Below are 20,009 nucleotides of genomic sequence, written 5' to 3'. Positions count from 1 at the left end.
AGGCTTTAAGGACTCTAGAACACTCGAGTTTTTAGGAAATTGCTTAAAAAATCACAAAATGGTAAAGGCTTGGGGACTTAAATCTCAACAGGGATTTGTAATAGCAAAGCTGGGTAACGCACATTTGAAAAAACCTTGTTCTATCTCTGTACCCTACATTAAAATTTGATATGAAATTTAACTTTTTTAATTACAAACTCGTGAAATTTGGATTTCCTCTTAGCCAATGATTCTGCTGATGCATTTACCCTTCACGATTAAAAACTTTTAATAATCAAGAGGGTCTGTAAAACATTGGTGAATCACAATTAAAAAAAAAGAAAAACATTGTTTTCATTAGTAACGTTATAAGAAATTTCTTCTTTAAGATTATAAAAAGCTACACCGCGGGGTGCCTCACTTTCTAACTGATATTTTCAGATAGTAAGTCGGTATGTCTGATTATGGAAAAAATTTCAAGTCAATTGAAACAATATTTGCCAAAATATTTACATCCGAAATTCTTAAATAGGAATAATGAAAGCTTCTTAAATTCATAACACACGGTGATAAAATTAGATTTCATTTACAAGGAAGCTTTTGGGGTATCTTCTACAAATATTATTTTGATGAAAAGCGGGAACATCATAGCAAAACATGTGCATGAATACTGCATGAATACTTTGTCTGCTTCATTTTTCTTATAAAAACAGAACACTCAAGGGTACAGAGATGAATTTCTATTATGAACAGTTTACAATAGAAAAGACAAAGAAGCAATCCGCTAAGGAATTCTCGTCTTTCATCCAGCTTCGCTATTACCATATTCCTGATCTCAAAAAGTTAAAAACATGGAAAGGCTTCAAAGGTTTTGGATGTTGTTATTAAAAAAAACTATAGCAATAGAATTTACAAACATTTAAGTTAGGAGTGAAAAAATTTACTAATGATTTTTTCATGCGACATCTATGAAAGTTTAAACAAAAATTCATGTCGTCTAAACTGCAAACAACAGTGAAGTATAGGAAAACTACGAATCGAGTTTGCATGACAACTCAGTTCGCTTCTGTGTGTTTATATATTAAACTACCAGGGGAATGGTATTGAAAAACATATTTCCACAAATTTAACACTAACACATTTGAAAGTTTCATTCAAATAAAGATCCTTGCTGTTTAATATTTTTATGAAAATAATGATAAAATTTTATTTCATGGTATTTTCGTTGACGAAATAAAATATTTCAAATTGTGTTCTCAGTACCAATGACGTGTTCTCAGTACAAATGACGTGTTCTCAGTACCAATGACGTGTTCTCAGTACAAATGACGTGTTCTCAGTAACAATGACGTGTTTTCTTTAACTCTGAAGTCCTACGAAAGATGATATGGATCCGAAAGGTTGACTCCCTTTTATATTGGTTCAAGAATCATTTTCCAATCATTCTATTCATGACTGCACTTCTTCAAGTTGTCAAAGCGAGCAATGTTTACCAATTAATTGCAAAGGACAAAACCCTTGCATCAGAACGACCATTCACCAGGAGACTTTCAAAGTTTGGCATACAATGTATTAGCATGTGTGACCACAGTCCTGTATGTTTATCGTATGCATTCAATGGTCAAACGTGTTATCTATATGACGTCATGTTTAAAACAACCAATGGGGAGCATCGAGCATTGAAAGATCAGACAGGCACCGTATACCATTCTACAGTGGCAGACAGTTGTGAAACTTGGCATCAACTTGGCAAGAGGAGGAATGGATTCTACTATGTGGGTTCTGAGGTTAATGGGCAGCAACGAAAGGCAGAAATTTATTGCTATCTAAACCAAGAAGTTTTTACAACAGTGCCTCCTACAATAACGACCATAGCTTCACAAAATAATATGGAAAACATGTTGACAACGACACCACCAACCACGACACTAGCCCCCACAACACTAGTTCCCACAACACTAGTTCTGACAACACTAGCCCCGACAACACCGTCATGTAAGTGATTGGAACGTGATTTTCAACGACATTAAAAGCAGTCTGGATAGACTTTCTGTCAATATCTTATTTTCTAAACCTACAATGGTGGTCAAAATATATTGGCATTTCTGAGTATTTTAGAATTTTAAAGAATTAAAGTTTGGACGAGAATGACATTTGCAGGCTTTCTGCATTATTCAATTGGATATTGTGATTTGGGAGGGGTCAAAAGGCTGAATTCTCAGGCTAGTGGCGCCGTTTACAAGCTTTTGGATCCTCAGATCTTAAGTTCGTAAAAGTTTTAAGTCTCAGGTTAAAACTTAAAGTTAAATCTCTATTTTCCAACGCTAAGTTAAAACACTTGAAAAATATTTGCAGTTTTAAAATCTTGGGAAATTCTGGGAAATTCCCTTTGTGCCAAATATTATGGCCATCATTGTAGTTCTTAAAAACAAAACAACTTCAACTCGAATTATAAGAATGAGAATTGCCTCGATAAATAGAAAATAGATTAGGAGGGAAGATGGTCACTAACCATACTTATCCAATTGTCCACTGATTGTCCTGAAGTGAGAAAAGTTTGATATTAATAAAAGATCCTAATAATAGCTTTGGGACACGAGAAGTTTTTTTCGCGTTGGTGCAATGCAACATGATCCATCCCACCAACCTGGAACGCTTTCTCGTGTCTCCACCCCATTTTTCTTTCTAACAATAAAAGTGAAATCTCACTTTTGCCCCTGGGAATCAATTTTTCTCCATTGTCCCAGTGTGTTTTTTGGGTATTTCCCTCACTTTTTTTCCCATGAAACAAAAAAAGAAACCATGGGACAAGCACTTTTTTTCTTGTGTTGGTGGGATGGAGCATGTTGCATTGCACCAACGCGAAAAAAACTTCTCGTGTTCCCAAGCCTTAAAAATGTATTTAAATTTATTATATCTTTAGTGATAATATTCCGTATGAAGATCAGCATCACGTTTTATTGCAATAACATTAACTTTATAAGATGGGCGTGCTACCCGTATGGAGTCGTCAGATGTAATGTTGGAAATCGTCAAGAAAATCAAGACATCGAAATTTGGAATGTCCAAAAAGCTAATCGCATTTCAATAGGTGGGAAAAGGGAGGTGTTTATAAAAGAAAAGTATCATCAGTTCCAAGAATACTTAGAATTCACAGAGAGCAGTGACAAGGTCACTTTTACCGGACACATCAAAGATTATCACCCCATCGCTAGTGACAAAACCATTGCAGAGATCACCGGAAATTCCTTCCAAGCTAACGATATTTACAACACGTTAAAAACTGAACAATTTTTAAACAGTAGAAGTTATGTGAAAATCAGTGTTATATTCGAAAGGGCTTGACTTTTGAATTTTCTTTGCATTTTTTAAACTATACTATATGTTTTTTTTTATTCTGCTAAAATTATACACGCTTTTTTTTATAGTAATAGAATGTCCATGATAAAAATGGCCAAAAAATTAAGAATAATGCTAAGAACATCACCATTATGGAATTTTTCTACTCAAGCCTTAGCTTGCCATTTTTAGAGCATTTTCAATTATAAATTGTCAATTACCCCCAAGTAAGGCTCACTCCTTTCACAAAAATGCGATTTTATGCTTGAGTCGTATGTACTAAATATTAAATGTAGTCTGAATAATTAGGATCCTAACTTAAGAATGCTGTAAGAATATTTTCGGATAATTTTCCCGAAATTTTCAAGAATATCCATGATGAAATGGATTTACATCATTCTTATAAAAAAAAAAGCGTGTCATAATTTTTAGTTAAATATGGTACGTGTTTAAGTTAACCCAAAATTTCTTAAACCTTCGGATGTTCTCAACTTTTTGAATCTTTAGTTTAAAAGTGTACTTAAAATATTCTTATTTTCACTATTTTGTGAGGATTATTTTGCAATTTCTTAATAAAAAATTTGGTAATTTGGTCCACAAAACTTTAAAATGTTTTTAGTTTGTTTTTAAGATTTTGGCCATCGAAGCCTTTTGTTCTTATTTTAGTTTGTTCTTATTAAAACAACCCATATACAGCTAGTGAATATCAGTACAAGACAGGGTCTTTTACAGAAAAGGAGTTATTAATTAAAATATGTTTAACCCCCTGGGTATGATCTCTTATAAAGATGCTTACCCCTGGATATCATATTTTTTACTTGAAAAGACACTTTACCCCCTGCATATCCACTTTTGAACAAAAATCGTTAACCCACCCACTGGATATCGGATATCCGATATCCTCAACAGGGGGGGGGGGCACAGACTATTTCTGGAAAAGCCCATTGTAGCTGCTCCTTCCAATTACTGTCGGACATGGCCCCCGTCACCAGGGGGACAGGGGAGCCATGGGCCCCTCACTTTCTTGACCGAGAAAGGTTATTTTGAAAACTGTCAGTTATTTTTTTTTAATTCTTTTCAAATTGCCTCGAAATGAGTCTCATAATAGCATTTCAATCCCTGTAAAAGTTGGTTCAGTTAGAAAATTGTTATTGGGTACAGTTTATTTTTCAAAGATAAAAAAGAATGGGGATAGTGTGACTTTTTCAGTATTTTGCATCATTGAATTCGATAAACCATCAATACTGAATCAAATTTAAAAACAAATACTGACCAACCCAAATATTGACACTAAAAATAACCATATATAAAAAAAGTCACGAATTTATCAAATGTTTATTTTTCTATGAATTTGTATTTCCTCCATAGAGTGTGCAAGGGAGTTCCAGGTCCCACCTAACAATTCAGGTACCACCTAGCCCTAAAATTCCCACCTTCAATCCAGACTCCCAAATCCCAGCTAAAAATACTTTCCCCACGATAAATTATACCAATTCGAGGCACGAAACACAAATCCTTTACCATTTGAGGAGGATGCTAAGATTACATATATAAAATATAGAAAAATCATAATAAAATTGGAAATAAGAAAAAACTAACTAACTTTAACTTTTACCAAAACACCAAAAGTCCCACCTAAAGAAATTAATCCCACCTTAACTTGTTTCTCCCGACTTAAACCTGAAAATTTCCAAATCTCACCTGGAAATTTTCGACCCAATACACCAAACCCTCTCCCCAACTATTCTGGGGGGCGCACACTATGGCGATTGATTAAAGGTGTTACTGTAAACTTCGACACAACCTTTGAGCTTTTTAATCTCACACTATGGCGATTGATTAAAGGTGTTACTGTAAACTTCGACACAACCTTTGAGCTTTTTAATCTAAGATTTTAAATCTCGCGAAAAAAATATTTAAGTATACAAGAGTGCTCTATTTTGGGGATTACGATATCCCCGTGTCACAGACCCTCTGCTGGGAGCCGACCACCCCACTGGAAAATTTGGCCAAAATTTTGTACTCAGTAGTATTACAGTTTCAGTTAGATTTCAAAAAAGTAGTCCTCCAAAACAAAGGAACCAGGGGTACTCAAGGTTCGTAACGGAACCTACCTTGTCAAACATGCCGAGTGAAAATGAAAATGTTCGAACGAAAAAGAAAAGATAATAGCATAGCATAGAGATACGTAAGCTTGAAAACATAAACATCAACTTGTTTCGCGTTGACTTTCCAATGTTTCCAATGTTTGCAATCATTGAAAGGCTTCTTAGAATGAGACCATGTTAAAGAATTTTTTTTTAGATTCAAAAGTTAAGACCATCCGCAGGATTTTTGGACGTTCTTATAAAAAACGTATTATAAGCTTGCATGAAGAAAATATTTCAAAAGATTGACCCAAAACCCCGTTATCTCGTCTCAAATGGTATTGACAAACAAAACTTCAGAAAAGAATGTCTGTGGAAGACATTGCAATGGTGTATTGGCACTATCTTGTCATGATATTTAAATGAAAATTACACTGCAAGTTTGAAATTAATCGAACAATGATTTTACTGCATATTCGTTATGATAACTGTATTGCAAAGGGTTTTAAATCTTTCTTACTTATTCTAAAAACTTGCGTATAGAAATCGCGTAAAGAAATGGCGAAATAATCTTCTCGTGCAGCCTAACTTTTAAAGACAATAAGAAGTATGGGAAAAGGACAATCAGAGTGTAATTTATTTATTACTTTGCATTGAATTCGGTAAACCAATTCGGTATACTGAATCAAATTAAAAGACAAATGCTTTCTTAATTGGAAATCGGTGAAAAAACCTAAATTGACACTAAGAATAATAAAAACATAAAATACAATAACATCAAAAAAGTCCCGAATTTAGAAAATATTTATTTCTATGAATATTTTATCTCCTTAAAGCGATTGATTAAAGGGTTGGTTGAATTGGAAAATGTTTACAGTACATCATTCTAAACGAATAAAACAGAAAAAAACACAATGCTTCTGTTAATCGCGTTAATTACTATAAACTTCAACACAGCAAGATCGAGTAATATTTATCAATTAATTGCAAAGGACAAAACCCTTGCATCAGAACAACCATTCACCAAGAGACCTTCAAAGTTTGGCATACAATGTATCAGCATGTGCGACCACAGTCCTGCATGTTTATCGTATGCCTTCAATGGTCAAACGTGTTATCTATATGACGTCATGTTTAAAACAACCAATGGGGAGCATCGAGCATTGAAAGATCAGACAGGCGCCGTATACCATTCTACAGTGGCAGACAGTTGTGAAACTTGGCATCAACTCGGCAAGAGGAGGAATGGATTCTACTACGTGAGTTCTGAGGTTAATGGGCAGCAACGAAAGACAGAAATTTATTGTTATCTAAACCAAGAAGTTTATACAACACCACCACCGACCACAACACCAGTACCAACGGCAGCCCCACAGCCTAGTGAGTTCTTTTCAACTTTTGAACATTTTAATAATATAACGTATAAACAAGCAAAATGCATAAATTGACCTACCTAATGATAAATATAGAATGGAAATAGAAAAGGAAGTAAAAAATGAAATGTAAAGGGACTAAAAAAACAAACCGTCATTAAAATTTGCGAAAACGGCGATTTCCGGCATATTTCCGACATTTTCGGCCGAAAAGAAATTTTTCTTTAAAATCGTACTCGGCCATGATTTTGGCATTGCTCATACGCATCTCTGTGCAAAGAAACAAAAACTAATAATGAAATCGCCAAAAATGCCAAAATACCGTTTTTTCTGGCATATATTCGGCCGGAAAAGTATGCTTATTGAAAATCTGGCTTTGTCACATTTTAGGTATTACCATTTTGCACCAGTGTCCAAAATTTCATGATAAAATATAAAGTACAGCTCGGGAAATTCAAGAAAACCTGTTTTTCCGGCGATAATTGGCTGTTCCGGCGATTTTTAAAAAGGCTTCAAAAATCATTTTTTGACAATTGAAACATGCTCGATGGTATTGTTGCTAATAGTGACAACGAATGACATGGAAAAAATCCAATGAAAATCAGCAAAAACAGCAATTTCCGGCATATTTCCGACATTTTCAACCAGAAAAAGATTTTCTCCAAAATTGAACTCGGCCATGTTTTGGATATTACTAATGGGCATTGCTAATACGCACCTTTGTGCAAAAAATTAGGAAAAACTAAATGATGAAATCTCGAGAAAATGCTAAAAGCCGGTTTTTCCAGCATAATATCAGGCTCCGTCACTTTTTGGGAATCACCATTTTGTATCACTGAGCAAAAAATCAGAAAAAACTAAGGAGCCAATCCCGAGAAAAGCTGGTAGCAGATGAACCAACACATGAACACACGAACATCAGTTAATTTAAAGGACCTGCGGGGTAGGTCCAAAAATATCAAACTGTACAAGAGTGCTCTATTTTGGGGATTATGGCATCTCAGTGTCACAGACCCGTTGCTGGTGCTGGGACCCGCTCACCCCACTTGGAAAATCGGCCAAAATTCCATCCCCAGTAGAAAAATTTCCCTACAATTTTAGCCCCACTGGGAAATTGACATATGATTTGATCCCCATTCGAAAAATCCCAAAATCCTTTTAACTAGATTTTTCGATTTTTTAACCCCGTTGAGATTTGAGACTTCGATGATACTTCTCCAAATGTCTTGATAATGAGTATAATTATGTTATCTATTTTTTCCTCCACTAGTGTATCACTACAAATTGCACATCAATATCAAGGTAGGGTGTAATAGCGATTTGGGGGACGGCTTCTGTGAGGTTTACGGTTCCCTCAATGTCAATATCGGAAACCGTGCTGTTAATCAAAACATTCAAATCTGGAGACGAGAACAAACCAATCCTTACAGTAGTTTCGAGGGCTGGTTGATGTCTATTTATTCAGCACACAGTCTCTTTCAAGAAAGTTATGACTTTCGGTCGAGTATGACGGGTACAATCATTTTTACTGGGCAATTCAAAGAATACGACAATCCAGGTACAGATGAGATCCTTGCAAACATCGCAGGACAGAACGCTCAGGTTCACCCAGCTGACATCTATAACAAAGACCATCATGTAACGTTTACAGAGTTTTCAAATCGTGTTGAGATCCACCTCAGACTTGAATTCAACGCTGCACTTAACGGATAACTTGTTTGTCTATGCACGTTGTCTTTAAATAGAACTTGCAGAGAACACGCACTTGAATTTTCGCAAAACAAGCGAGAGATGTAAACAATTTGAGAACAGTTTTTCTTGACTTTGTTTTGTTTGGTTGAAAGAGAAACCTACAGGGTGTCTGGAAAAAAAGTATCGAGTTTGAACATGTCATTTAGTGGAAAATTAGTGTATGTGTCTGTTATCGCCAAAATTTGAAAAAGTACTCCATCAAACAGACTTATTACAAGAGCTTTTTTTAGCGGGAACTAATTTTCGCGGTTTTGCCGGAAAAATGCGAAAAAAGCAAAAATTAGTTCCTGCGAAAATTAGTTCCTACGAAAATTAGTTCCCTTAAGGTACTTAAAAACAATAACCCTTTTCATTTTTCCTTTGTCGTACAAATGTACGTCTATTAAAAATCAAAGGAAAAAGAAGGACAATTCAATTTTGTGCATAATCACTCGACTCGATACTTATTTTTACTGACAACATGTACAATAAACTGATTTCTGAAATGGAGTCACGTGATAGACTTAAAGATATTTATTGATTTTTAATAATTACCAATACTGTAATATATTTTATCTATCACTTAATTTCTAATTGTATTTTAACTACTCACTTTTTTTTCAAATATTGTACTTTTGTTTTATTTGCATGATCAACAAGCTCTTCATCTTGATTTTCAAAATATATATAATTCAATTTCAACCAACTTATTGTTTTGATGCATACCGTTGTATATCAGAAATAATTCAATGACCGTTATTGCTTAAATTATAAATTATTATATCCAATTTCTACTTCATATCATATTTCCTTGAAGCTACTTGTTTCAAATAAACGCCTATCCTAGAGGTGAGGCGTTTATTTATAATTGCTAAAACGACTACGATCATTGTTTGAAAAGTCAATTTGTCTATCCGGCACATAGCTGAATTTTGTAACAGATCTCTCACGATGAGCCGCATATAAAAAAGGAAGATACTGTACTGAAAGGGTTGATAGCGAGTTCATGTATTTTTATACATGAACTCGAACTCGCTAATCTAGCTCCAGCAAGAGACTAGAGTTACACTCCTTTTCAACCCTTTCCGTGCCCACGGGGGGGGGGGATGGCAAAAGAAATTGACAAAAACTTTCGAGACAATGCAGTTGTTTTCGGCGGGAGAAAATGAAAAAAGTTTGTCCTCACCAGTTGTTAGCCGCCAGGCCCAATGTCAAATATACTTGCATGACTTAAAAGATTTTGTCCAGTTTTTTTTGTGCGGCTGCTCATTCTAAACAACATTTCGCAATGTCAAATATACTTGGGCACGGAAAGGGTTAAAAGACCAGTAAATATTCTTAGACTTGGTTATCCTTATTTCCAGGTAATATTAAGGTATTTATTTTTAAGGTTTTTACGCTATATCAATTTCTTGTATCCTTAATTTGATCAAAATTCAGTTATTCAACTACTCAAGTTCGTTGTTGACTCGTTTTCATTTTTCACACCTTTTCGATCGTAGCCGCCAATTGCCACGCGGGCATTTTTTGTCCGTTTTACCACCCTAAAACCGTCCCAGTCTTTTTTTCGCATCTATAGACAATAGAAAAAAGTGTAAAAAAAAAGATTGGATCGAGTTTAGGGGGATAATTAAATAATAATAAAAATAATAGAGTAACACGCGCCTCACCGCGCGACTACGGCCAAAAAGGTGATAGGTATAGAAACGTTTCTAGGTCGAACCAAGCAACTTGGTTGAACACAAAAAGGGAGAGTTTATCTTAGAAATTAGAAATTGCAATCGATGTTACTCGATTATGCAAATCTCACACCTATTCAAGCTCAAATACAGGGTAAACATAGCATATTCAATATATTTGGTGGCAAAAATTAATTAATTTTTTAAAAATGTATCTGATCTGAATCGTGAATCGAATATCGAATCAAAACTATGAACAACTTTGAAATATTTACAATCTTGTGGTTATGAAGGGGACATCAGAACAGGATAAAAACTAAGAATAACCCATCGCCGCATATAAATAATTTAAAAAAATTAAATATTTATCTGTTCTGTACAGACTTAGAATGACGGGGAAGATCGTATCGCACGCATTACCTTACTTAACTTAAGTTAACCTAAGAGAAGGAAGCACAATGTTACTGTTAATCACCTTAATTATTATAAACTTCAACACAGCAAGATCGAGTAATATTTACCAATTAATTGCAAAGGAAAAAACCCTTGCATCTGAACAACCATTTACTAGGAGACCTTCAAAGTTTGGCATACAATGTATTAGCATGTGCGACCACAGTCCTGAGTGTTTATCTTATGCATTCAATGGTCAAACGTGTTATCTATATGACGTCATGTTTAAAACAACCAATGGGGAGCATCGAGCATTGAAAGATCAGACAGGCGCCGTATACCACTCTACAGTGGCAACCAACTGCAACGATTGGCTAGCGTTAGGGAGACGAAACAATGGATATTACACCATAGGAACAGAGAGCAATGGAAGACAGCAAAAAGAGAAAATATATTGTGAACTAAACGAAGTAAGACTTTCAATTTAAATTATGTCCTAACTTCACATTTGAACTGTACAATGTCACTACCAACACAAACAAAGCTTTTTATGAGAGAGAAATTCAAACATTCAAAAGGAACAAGATATAATTAAGTTTGGACAAAACACATAGTAATTTCTACTAATCATTAAAAGCATACTATCTTTTCTTTCATAGCAAAACACTCCAACTACAGCAGCTATGACAACCACAGCAACCACAGCAGCACCAACAACAACAACAACAACAGCAACCACAACAACAACAACAACAACTACTACTACTACGACGCCTCCTCCATGTGCGTATCTTTACAACCTCGTGCCCAGTGTATAATCAGTACAGATATCATACACTCTTATTTATAAGAACAAGCTGTTCTCATCTTTTTAAAGAACTTTGAGCCTCAATTCTAACTTTTTATTGCTTTTGAATTTAGTAATCCCAGGGTCAGCTTTGTTCTTAAATTATTCTTATTTTTCGTTGTTTTCGAGCCTCGTCGTTCTTGTAAAATTGTTCTTGCAAAGGAAAAAGATTCTATCACACTAAACAGGCTAAACTCTGTCTGTTTATCCATAGTGAGGAGAAAGTTGGGCCTCTTTTGAAGTCTATGCAATGCCTTTCTTTTAATTTCAAGTAATGATTTTAACAGTCAATTTTCTGCCCACTTTTTGCATACTCTAACATTTGAAATAGGCAGGGCTGAGCAGGAAGGAGAGTCGGCCGTCTAAACTAGAATTAACTGATTACAGGCATCCCGTGAAAGTGTAACCAGTTTCAAAAAGGCATTTTTTTCTTTCCATATAGTGTTAAATTTCCGTTTGGAAGTCAGAATCAAAATTTATTGTTCGGATGAATTGGATAGTACGTGTGAAGTGTATGGTGAACTTTACGTCAATATCGGCAATCGTGCTGGAAATCAAAACATCGAACTTTGGCGAAGAAATGAAAATGAAGCTATCAACACACAAAGATGGAGTGGACATAATATTGACACCCAACACTCTTTTCAGGAATATATGACCTTTACGCAAAGTCAAGATGACGTCATTTTTTCGGGTCAATTTAAAGAAGAAGATCGAATTTCTTCCGATGATCTTCTGGGATCGATCACAGGGAAACCGAACGCTGCCGTACGAGCAAATGAAATATACAATACAGACAGAACTGAAAGATTTACACAGGGATCAAATTATGTCGAAATTATGATAAGATTCACACTGTCCTCTTAAAGTTTCAAGGCCTTCTTTTGAGCATGGATTGAAAATGTAAAAACCTTACAGGTCAAGAAGAAATATGGCGAATCTTGGTCCGTTTCAGACCTCTTTATGGGATCATAATAATATTGTTTTTAGTGGAACAGTCGGATTATTATTTGTCTTTTAGCAGGAGTTTACTGAAAATTTACGCTGGAATGGTTCGATCAAACCTTTTTTCGTCGCAGGAAAAGGAGTTAAAGTGATTTCAAAATCATACAAAAAGCATTGAAAGTCATTAAGTTTAATTTATTTCATTTTTACATGAGTGTGTTGGTTAGTTTTGTAGCAGTTTTGATTTTTAGTAATTAATTTTTTTGGTAATACACTTTTTCGACCATAGTCAAGCGCGTGCCACTATATTATTTAATTTACCACCTTAAACCCGATCCATTCTTTTTTTACACTTTTTTCTATCGTCTTTAGGTGCGAAAAAAAGATTGGGGCGGTTAAATTAGGGTGGTAAAACGGAAAAATAATGCCATTGCGGCAATTGGCGGCGGTTAAATTAGGGTGGTAAAACGGACAAATAATGCCATTGCGGCAAATGGCGGCTACGGTCGAAAAGGTGTATTAGGGATCGTTCCTAATTTTTTGAACTTAATTTTTTGTAATAGATTGAAAAAACTCTGTTTGAAATTTCAGTCTAAAAAAACAATCTATACTCGAGTCATAAGATTTTAAATTTTGGGATACTTTTTTTTTGACCCACCCGGGGTATAAATTGCCCCCAGAAAAAGGGTCCAGAATTGTTTTAACATAGTGCAACAAGACTGCAACTTGTGACTTGATTATTATGAATGTGGACGATTAAAAAGTTAGCGGTTGAAATGGAACGAATTATATATAGGTCAGATATCTCAAACTATTTGACGAACCTTTCATTTATAAACTCCAAATTGAGCTTTCTCCCTCTTCCACTATCAATTCACATTCAAATTTAAAACATATTGGGCTATTCCAGATTTAATATGGGGGTGGGGGGGGGTGGGGAGGATATGACATTTATTGGAAATTTACCCCCCCCCCCCGGACATTGTGACTTTTGGAACATATGAACGACTGGACATCCATCTCCTTTATGTTTTTGAAGATTACACTGCTAGCTTCGTTGCCGCCTCGTTAAAATCATAAAATGAAAGAATAAATGTAGGTATGGTATAGCTCTTGGAAATACCTTGCTATCAACGTCACAACTTCGACAAAAGTCTCTGTTGTTCTACTCTTCTCAAGTCCTTTATTTATATTATAACAAAGATAACAGAGGCAAAATCATTGTCAGCTTGTCAAAACTCCGACTAATAATTCTAAATTTTGACTCAAAAGTATATGGAATAATTTTAGAGAGTATGGGATTCAAATCATATTCTTATGACACAGGCTCTCAACTTTGGCATACTATTTTTTCAAATCATAAAGAAATTATTGGAGTGATGAATTCAAAAGTATACACTCAGTCGAAATTCTGCATTTCAGCGTTGAAAAATGTTGATAAAATATCCCTTTACCTAAGTAATTCAAAGAAATAAAATTGTGACGGAATATTGTCGGATTTTATATACCAATTTTGAAATACAGGCGGCAACGAAGCTCGCTTCAAAGAGACAATAAAAGATAGATGTCCAGTCGTTTATAATTATATGTTCATTGTTAAACAAAATATGGCACTCTAATTTGTCTAACACTCTCAAACTTCAAACTTTTAAAAGTCTCGTCGAGACCATTCTTCTATATGGCTCCGAGGCTTGGACCATGACAAAAATCATGCTGAAGAGCCTTAAAGGCTTTTATACAAACCTTTTGAAAAGAGTCCAGAATCTTGATTGGCGCAACAACCCATCCCTTCGAGAGATCTATAATGGACTCCCAAGAATTTCCTCTGTCTTGACCAGCAGGATGATCTCTTTCTCTGCTCACTGTTTCCGTGCGAAAATGAAATTAGATCTGAAATCCTAATTTGGTGTCCTGCTGGCCCTGGGTGCACGAGAAAGCGCACATTTCTTGATATTTTGAAACGGGAAACACGGCTAGAGATTGAGGAACTGGGTACTGCAATGGCTGATCGAGAGCTGTGGAGGGAGGGTTATTGTTTGTTTCCGACCTAGATCCATTCGGACCTAGACCGAAAGATGATGATCAGTTAGATTTAGGTTTTTACCACAGAATACAGACACACTGAAGTAAATTTTAGATACAGTTTACTCTCTTTAATCTGATCTTCAAGGAACTAATAATTTTTTTTCGAATTGTAGAAAGATTTGAATCACTGAGTGTGTTTTATACAGCTTTCCAGCTGAGGGGACCGATATTTTAGTTCTAATAAATTCTGATGATCGTCTAAAAGACGTAAAACAGTCTGTGCAGTTTTTGGTTCTTTAAAGAAATACAAAATTTAAATTAACAGTTAGATTATGGAAAGATTCGACATAGCGTCAGCCCCCTGCTAGTTGGGGGGGGGGGGCTACACCCTAAATCTTTCCCAAAAAGGGGGCTGGAAGTACACCACTTTTTTGGGGGAACTATGTAATTGGGGGGAGCTAAAATCTCATCACTTAACATGGGGGCTAAAATAATTCAGCTTAATAGTTGGCTTTAATTCCCCTAATTGAAGTTCATGAATCTGAAAAATTATTTTATTATTTTAATAAAAAGTGTGCAAAATATTTTATTTTAAACTTAGCTGAACATAATTTACATTGGAAAAACCTTTTTTACTGGATAAATTTTTTGAAAGTGTCTAGGGTCAAAAGTCCTGGGGGCTAACAAAAAAATCATAAATCTTTGGGGGGACTTAAAACTCAGGGGGGGGGGGCTAATTTTTGCCTGCGGGACTCAACCCAGGCTGACGCTATGTTCGAATAGTAGAGGTTATCCAGGGGTAAGCATCTTTAGAAGAGAGAATATCCAGGGAGTGAAGCATATTTTTAAGATTAGATATCCAGGGGGTTCGATACTTCGAAAAATCAATATCCTCAACAAAGGGGTAAAGTTTTTTTCTAAAAAAGCCCATTACGAGACGAAATCAGTTAAGAATATTACAAAAACCGTATACAGAAGCTTTGTTTTATATGGTTTGCTTAGAGCAGAGATACTATGGAAATAATTTTTGAAATCGTGTTATATAATAAGCTATAAGCAATAAGCTCGTACCCAAAAAATTTAAAAATGTCAAAAAATGAAGGTCTTCAAATCTCTCTAAAACCTATTTTTATGGGAAGCTATGGTATTTTGTAGCAAAAAGCAAAAAAAAATAGAGCTTAACCTCGCTTTAGAAATTTTTTATCGCATTTTTTAGGTTTTTTTAAAATCGCAGGCCAAAATAGGAGAAAAAATCATCAAGTTTGGCATTTTCTTCTCATTGACTTCATTTTTAACCCCTACTTTTAACCATTTTTGAAATCTACATAAAATTTCCGACAATTTGATATATAACATGCATATGTTCCCGAAAAATCAACATAGGCTAAATCTGAGCCTGCTGCTACGGTACTGAAAAAACTGCTTTGGAATGATGTCCTTATTACAGGGTTTTTTTTCAGGTATAGATTCAAAAAACTTACCAAAAGGCATCTTTTGCAAGCTGAGTCAACTTTCTATAGGACTTGGACTGGTTAATCTATGATTTGAGGCTTTCAAATCCATTTTTTCACTGACTAGTACTAGGTCAGAGTTTTTGTCACGCCGTGACGGAAAATTTTCAATAGCCTGTAAAAATCTATGAGAGTGGAATCAGGCCTTAATTTTCTCCATGAAACATCAACCATATAGTGTTAATCAGAAACCTAAAATAGAAATTCAAAAATCAACCCACAAAATTTTCTGTAGCCCTTTTTAGTTTTTGTCACGCCGTGACGGAAAATTTGGGCCTATGTCAAAATTCCCCTATGTTTTCGTCAGTTATACTTGAATTGAGATTTCTTTGCTTGAAAATTCTTCAAATGGGTAGAGTATATCAGAATATGCAAAAAATAGAGTCAAAAATGCAGGATTACAATGAACTAGAGGTCCTGCAAGGTGGATTTTCTCATTTTTGATCAAAATGTTTCGTAGACTAATTTTGGAAAAACCCGGTTTTTTTTTAGGATTTAGCTCATGTTTTAACTTTCTAAGTTTATTTTTCTCATTCTAGTATGTATTTCTGACAACTTTACATTAAAATTATAATATTTCTTTATACAAATTCAGGAAAATAATTACATATTTCTCATTTATGATTTTTAGCGTTTCATCACTTTTTTGGCCAAAAATGGGTCATTTTTAGGCCGAAATCCAAAAAAACCGGAATATTAACTTGAAAATAACCCTATCATGTTATATATCAGTGGAAGCAGAATTTTGAGTAGATTTTGAATATCCAAGTTTCATGTCCTGAAAAAGAACTCAACTCAAATTATTATGCTTTAACAGCTAAAAATAGACATGGGTACGAGCTTTTTGCTTATGGCTAATACCTAAAATTATACAAATCTTGCAAATGATTACGTAAATGGTTATGCACCTAAAATTATCTCATCCTTTTTGCTAATAACGATTTAATAATAATAAATTATTTAATAAGTGTCCATATATTTTGACATTGATCCTGAATTATTTAGAAAACTGAATCCATAACTCATTTGAAACAAATATGAGCAATCCAATGTGGTTCATGTGGGTGACTACAAACTACAAGTCAATTCAAATAAGTACCAGCTTTTTTTTATAAGAATACACTTTATAAGAATGTCCATGATGTAAATGGCTAAAAAATTAAGAATAATGCTAAGAATATCACCATCATGGCATTTTGCTACTCAAGCTAAGAATGCCATTGTTAGAGCATTTTCAATTAAAAATTGCCAATTACCCCCCAAGGCTCACTCCTTTCACAAAAATGCCATTTTATGCTTGAGACGTATGTACTAAATGTTAAATCTAGTCTGAATTAGAATGCTGTAAGAATATTTTAGGATGATTTTCCCAAAAAAGTTGAGAATATTCATGATGAAATGGATTTACACCATTCTTAAAAAAAAAAAGCAAGTACCTGTTTAAAACCATATTACTACTAGAGACGTACACATCATCAATTATTTAGTTTTCAATATTACAAAATCATTGAAATATTTTTAGAATAATTAAAAAACAAATGACAGATATGACAAAGTGAAAAATTTGAACCAAAGAACATTATTTCAAGTTCGATATTAAACCATAGGTCAAATAAAAAGGGATCTAAAATGTTTATATTCGTCTTAGTATTTTCGCTTACATTGCCAGTAAGAATAAATTGTGTTCTTTATGAAAGTGAACAAGTTCAGACGTCTGTAGACAACGCCACATTTGTTGAATCTGCACGTTCAACAGTTGAATGTACTTTACAATGTCAACGTTTAAAGAAAACACCTTTCTACACTGAAGATAAGATGTGTTATTGCTTGGATAAAATCGAAAATGGTGTCGAACTTGAGTATGGTGTATCTTATGCAAAGGTAAATTTAACTCTAGCAAAAATAAAATCTTTGGTCAAATAAATTCCGTAAAAATTTTACTTTACAACTTGCAGTTTAGAGTTTGAAGACTTAAATTTTATGACTCTCTCATCTGTATCATTTTGCCTGTTGAAAATTGAACTGAATAACATCCATTTCATATTTCAGGTTGAGTTTTCAACTCAGGATGACAACATCATAACAGATCCTACAGAGTTGATCGCTTTCATGATAACAACACCACCTCCAACGACAACGACTCCCACGACAACGACCACTACTACCACAACAACGACTACCCCGACAACGACAACGACTACCCCGACAACGACGACGACTACCCCAACAACGACAACAACTACTCCGACAACAACAACGACCACCCCGACAACAACAACGACCACACCAACGACAACTACGACCACCCCAACGACAACAACGACCACCCCGACAACAACTACGACCACCCCGACGACAACTACGACCACCCCGACAACAACTACGACCACCCCAACGACAACTACGACCACCCCGACGACAACTACGACCACTCCTACAACAACTACTACGACAACAACAACCACCACAACAACTACTTTGGCTCCTACAACACAGCCACAACGTAAGTGCATTTAATAAAGAAACAAGGGGTTTTTTACAGAGATTAGACGCGCACTTTTCTAACCTCTGGCTTTCCATTTTCTGGACTTGATCCAATTAAGACAAGTTTGTCACTGTTGAGAAGTCCAATAACTTATTCAAAAAGCCATCCAACGAGTGGACGTACCACAATCATCCAAAACATGACGGTTTTCTTGTTTTTCAGGTAAATTGACATGCAATATCATAAGACAGAGTCCATTTTTAACTAATTGACTCGTTTTCTTTTATTTTAACAGTGAAACGGTTCAAATTGAATGTACGTCTAACAATCTATTGTTACGACGATGCTGGATCGTCTTGTGAATTGTATGGGCAACTAAAGTTGAACATTGGAGAAAGATCCACTAACCAAGGAGTGCAGCTCTGGCAAAAGACAGACGATAATTACATTGACCTTACGGAATACATGGAACATCATATAAACATGGTCCATAGTTTTTATGAATATGATGACTTTATTAACAGCCGTGATATGATCGACATTATTGGGGCTGTCTATGAAGTAGACACTTGGGATGTCGACACCGTTGGTTTGATTACTGGCAAATCTAATGCTTATGTTTACGCTAAAGATGCATTTAATATGTATAAAACTGAAACATTTCAAAGTGATTATGAAGATTATGTTAAAGTGGGAGTCAAGTATGAATATGATTAATGATTATTGTAAAACAACAAAATAAGGCCATGTCATACAGTACACTCTCACTAATTCGAACTTCTATTTTATGTGAATATTTCTATAATTCGAACAAAATCACCGTCAATTTTCCCTAGGAACTTTAATAAAACACTTTCTGTAATTCTAACTTCTGTAATTCGAACAATTTTTTGTCCCCCCTGTCCCCCTCTCGACAAATTCTCTCGCTAATTCGAGTTTTCAATGTGTTAGATACTCATTCGAATGTCATGAAGCTTTGAAATTTCCACTAAACATGCTTTTATGATTATTCGAAATTGTCACGAATATTAGAACGGGCTATATTGAATATTTGTATCAGGATCTTCAAAATTTTGTTTTTGGAATTCGCGAATGAACGTTTTTATTTAAGTTTTTATCGTTCTAAAGCTCCCTCCGATTTAGCCTAAGCTGGTAATTCAAGCTAGAGCGACTTTCTATTGAGGTCTGAATCACTTTGAAAAAATTACAGTGAAACAAAATATAGCGCGTGTTGTTCTTTCTGACAATAGAATATCACTAGGTTCAAAAACGACCCAAAATTAAGCCTTTTAAGTTAGACCCTTACAGTGCGTTTTTTTTATTTTTTTTTTCCCTTTTTAGGCAAAATATGGTCAGATTTTACAAATTTTACACCCTTAGCACTTTTTCTCGTCTTTGCTCATTTCGACCCTTACAGTGCACCCTTGANCTTTTCTAACCTCTGGCTTTCCATTTTCTGGACTTGATCCAATTAAGACAAGTTTGTCACTGTTGAGAAGTCCAATAACTTATTCAAAAAGCGATCCAACGAGTGGACGTACCACAACCTTCCAAAACATGACGGTTTTCTTGTTTTTCAGGTAAATTGACATACAATATCATAAGACTTTTAACT

General features: G+C 34.9%; 4 protein-coding genes across 5 annotated transcripts in view; 3 read left to right on the top strand and 1 right to left on the bottom strand.

The window, feature by feature from the left end:
* The window catches only part of LOC136802483 (heme A synthase COX15-like), a 76,455-nt gene that overhangs the window by 25,320 nt on the left and 31,126 nt on the right, over positions 1-20,009 (bottom strand). The gene's annotated exons all lie outside the window — the stretch shown is intronic.
* LOC136802486 (uncharacterized) lies at positions 1,230-3,911 on the top strand. The gene is made up of 2 exons (XM_067059215.1): positions 1,230-1,974; positions 2,903-3,911. Exons 1-2 carry the CDS (start codon positions 1,362-1,364, stop codon positions 3,322-3,324), a joined length of 1,035 nt encoding a protein of 344 aa, XP_066915316.1. The 5' UTR covers positions 1,230-1,361; the 3' UTR covers positions 3,325-3,911.
* On the top strand, positions 10,332-12,758 carry LOC136802487 (uncharacterized). Its single transcript, XM_067059216.1, has 3 exons — positions 10,332-11,051; positions 11,241-11,364; positions 11,871-12,758. Exons 1-3 carry the CDS (start codon positions 10,647-10,649, stop codon positions 12,293-12,295), a joined length of 954 nt encoding a protein of 317 aa, XP_066915317.1. The 5' UTR covers positions 10,332-10,646; the 3' UTR covers positions 12,296-12,758.
* Positions 17,459-19,286, top strand: LOC136802484 (probable serine/threonine-protein kinase DDB_G0275165). Its single transcript, XM_067059213.1, has 3 exons — positions 17,459-17,790; positions 17,959-18,412; positions 18,690-19,286. The coding sequence occupies exons 1-3, from the start codon at positions 17,539-17,541 to the stop codon at positions 19,109-19,111; spliced, it is 1,128 nt and encodes a 375-aa protein (XP_066915314.1). The 5' UTR covers positions 17,459-17,538; the 3' UTR covers positions 19,112-19,286.

This window comes from Clytia hemisphaerica, unplaced genomic scaffold (genome assembly GCF_902728285.1).
Source record: "Clytia hemisphaerica strain Z4C2 unplaced genomic scaffold, Clytia hemisphaerica genome assembly, whole genome shotgun sequence".
Taxonomy (NCBI): domain Eukaryota; kingdom Metazoa; phylum Cnidaria; class Hydrozoa; order Leptothecata; family Clytiidae; genus Clytia; species Clytia hemisphaerica.
This window is presented reverse-complemented; position numbering and strand designations above follow the sequence as displayed.

What these genes read in the sequence shown, in the direction of transcription:
- LOC136802486 (XM_067059215.1), top strand. Translation starts at nt 1,362, where the DNA reads ATGATATGGATCCGAAAGGTTGACTCCCTTTTATATTGGTTCAAGAAT. An exon ending in AGCCCCGACAACACCGTCAT is followed by an intron (nt 1,975 to 2,902) that starts GTAAGTGATTGG and finishes TTATATCTTTAG; the next exon opens with TGATAATATTCCGTATGAAG.
- LOC136802487 (XM_067059216.1), top strand. Translation starts at nt 10,647, where the DNA reads ATGTTACTGTTAATCACCTTAATTATTATAAACTTCAACACAGCAAGA. An exon ending in TATATTGTGAACTAAACGAA is followed by an intron (nt 11,052 to 11,240) that starts GTAAGACTTTCA and finishes TTTCTTTCATAG; the next exon opens with CAAAACACTCCAACTACAGC. An exon ending in TACTACGACGCCTCCTCCAT is followed by an intron (nt 11,365 to 11,870) that starts GTGCGTATCTTT and finishes CTTTCCATATAG; the next exon opens with TGTTAAATTTCCGTTTGGAA.
- LOC136802484 (XM_067059213.1), top strand. Translation starts at nt 17,539, where the DNA reads ATGTTTATATTCGTCTTAGTATTTTCGCTTACATTGCCAGTAAGAATA. An exon ending in ATGGTGTATCTTATGCAAAG is followed by an intron (nt 17,791 to 17,958) that starts GTAAATTTAACT and finishes TTCATATTTCAG; the next exon opens with GTTGAGTTTTCAACTCAGGA. An exon ending in TCCTACAACACAGCCACAAC is followed by an intron (nt 18,413 to 18,689) that starts GTAAGTGCATTT and finishes TTATTTTAACAG; the next exon opens with TGAAACGGTTCAAATTGAAT.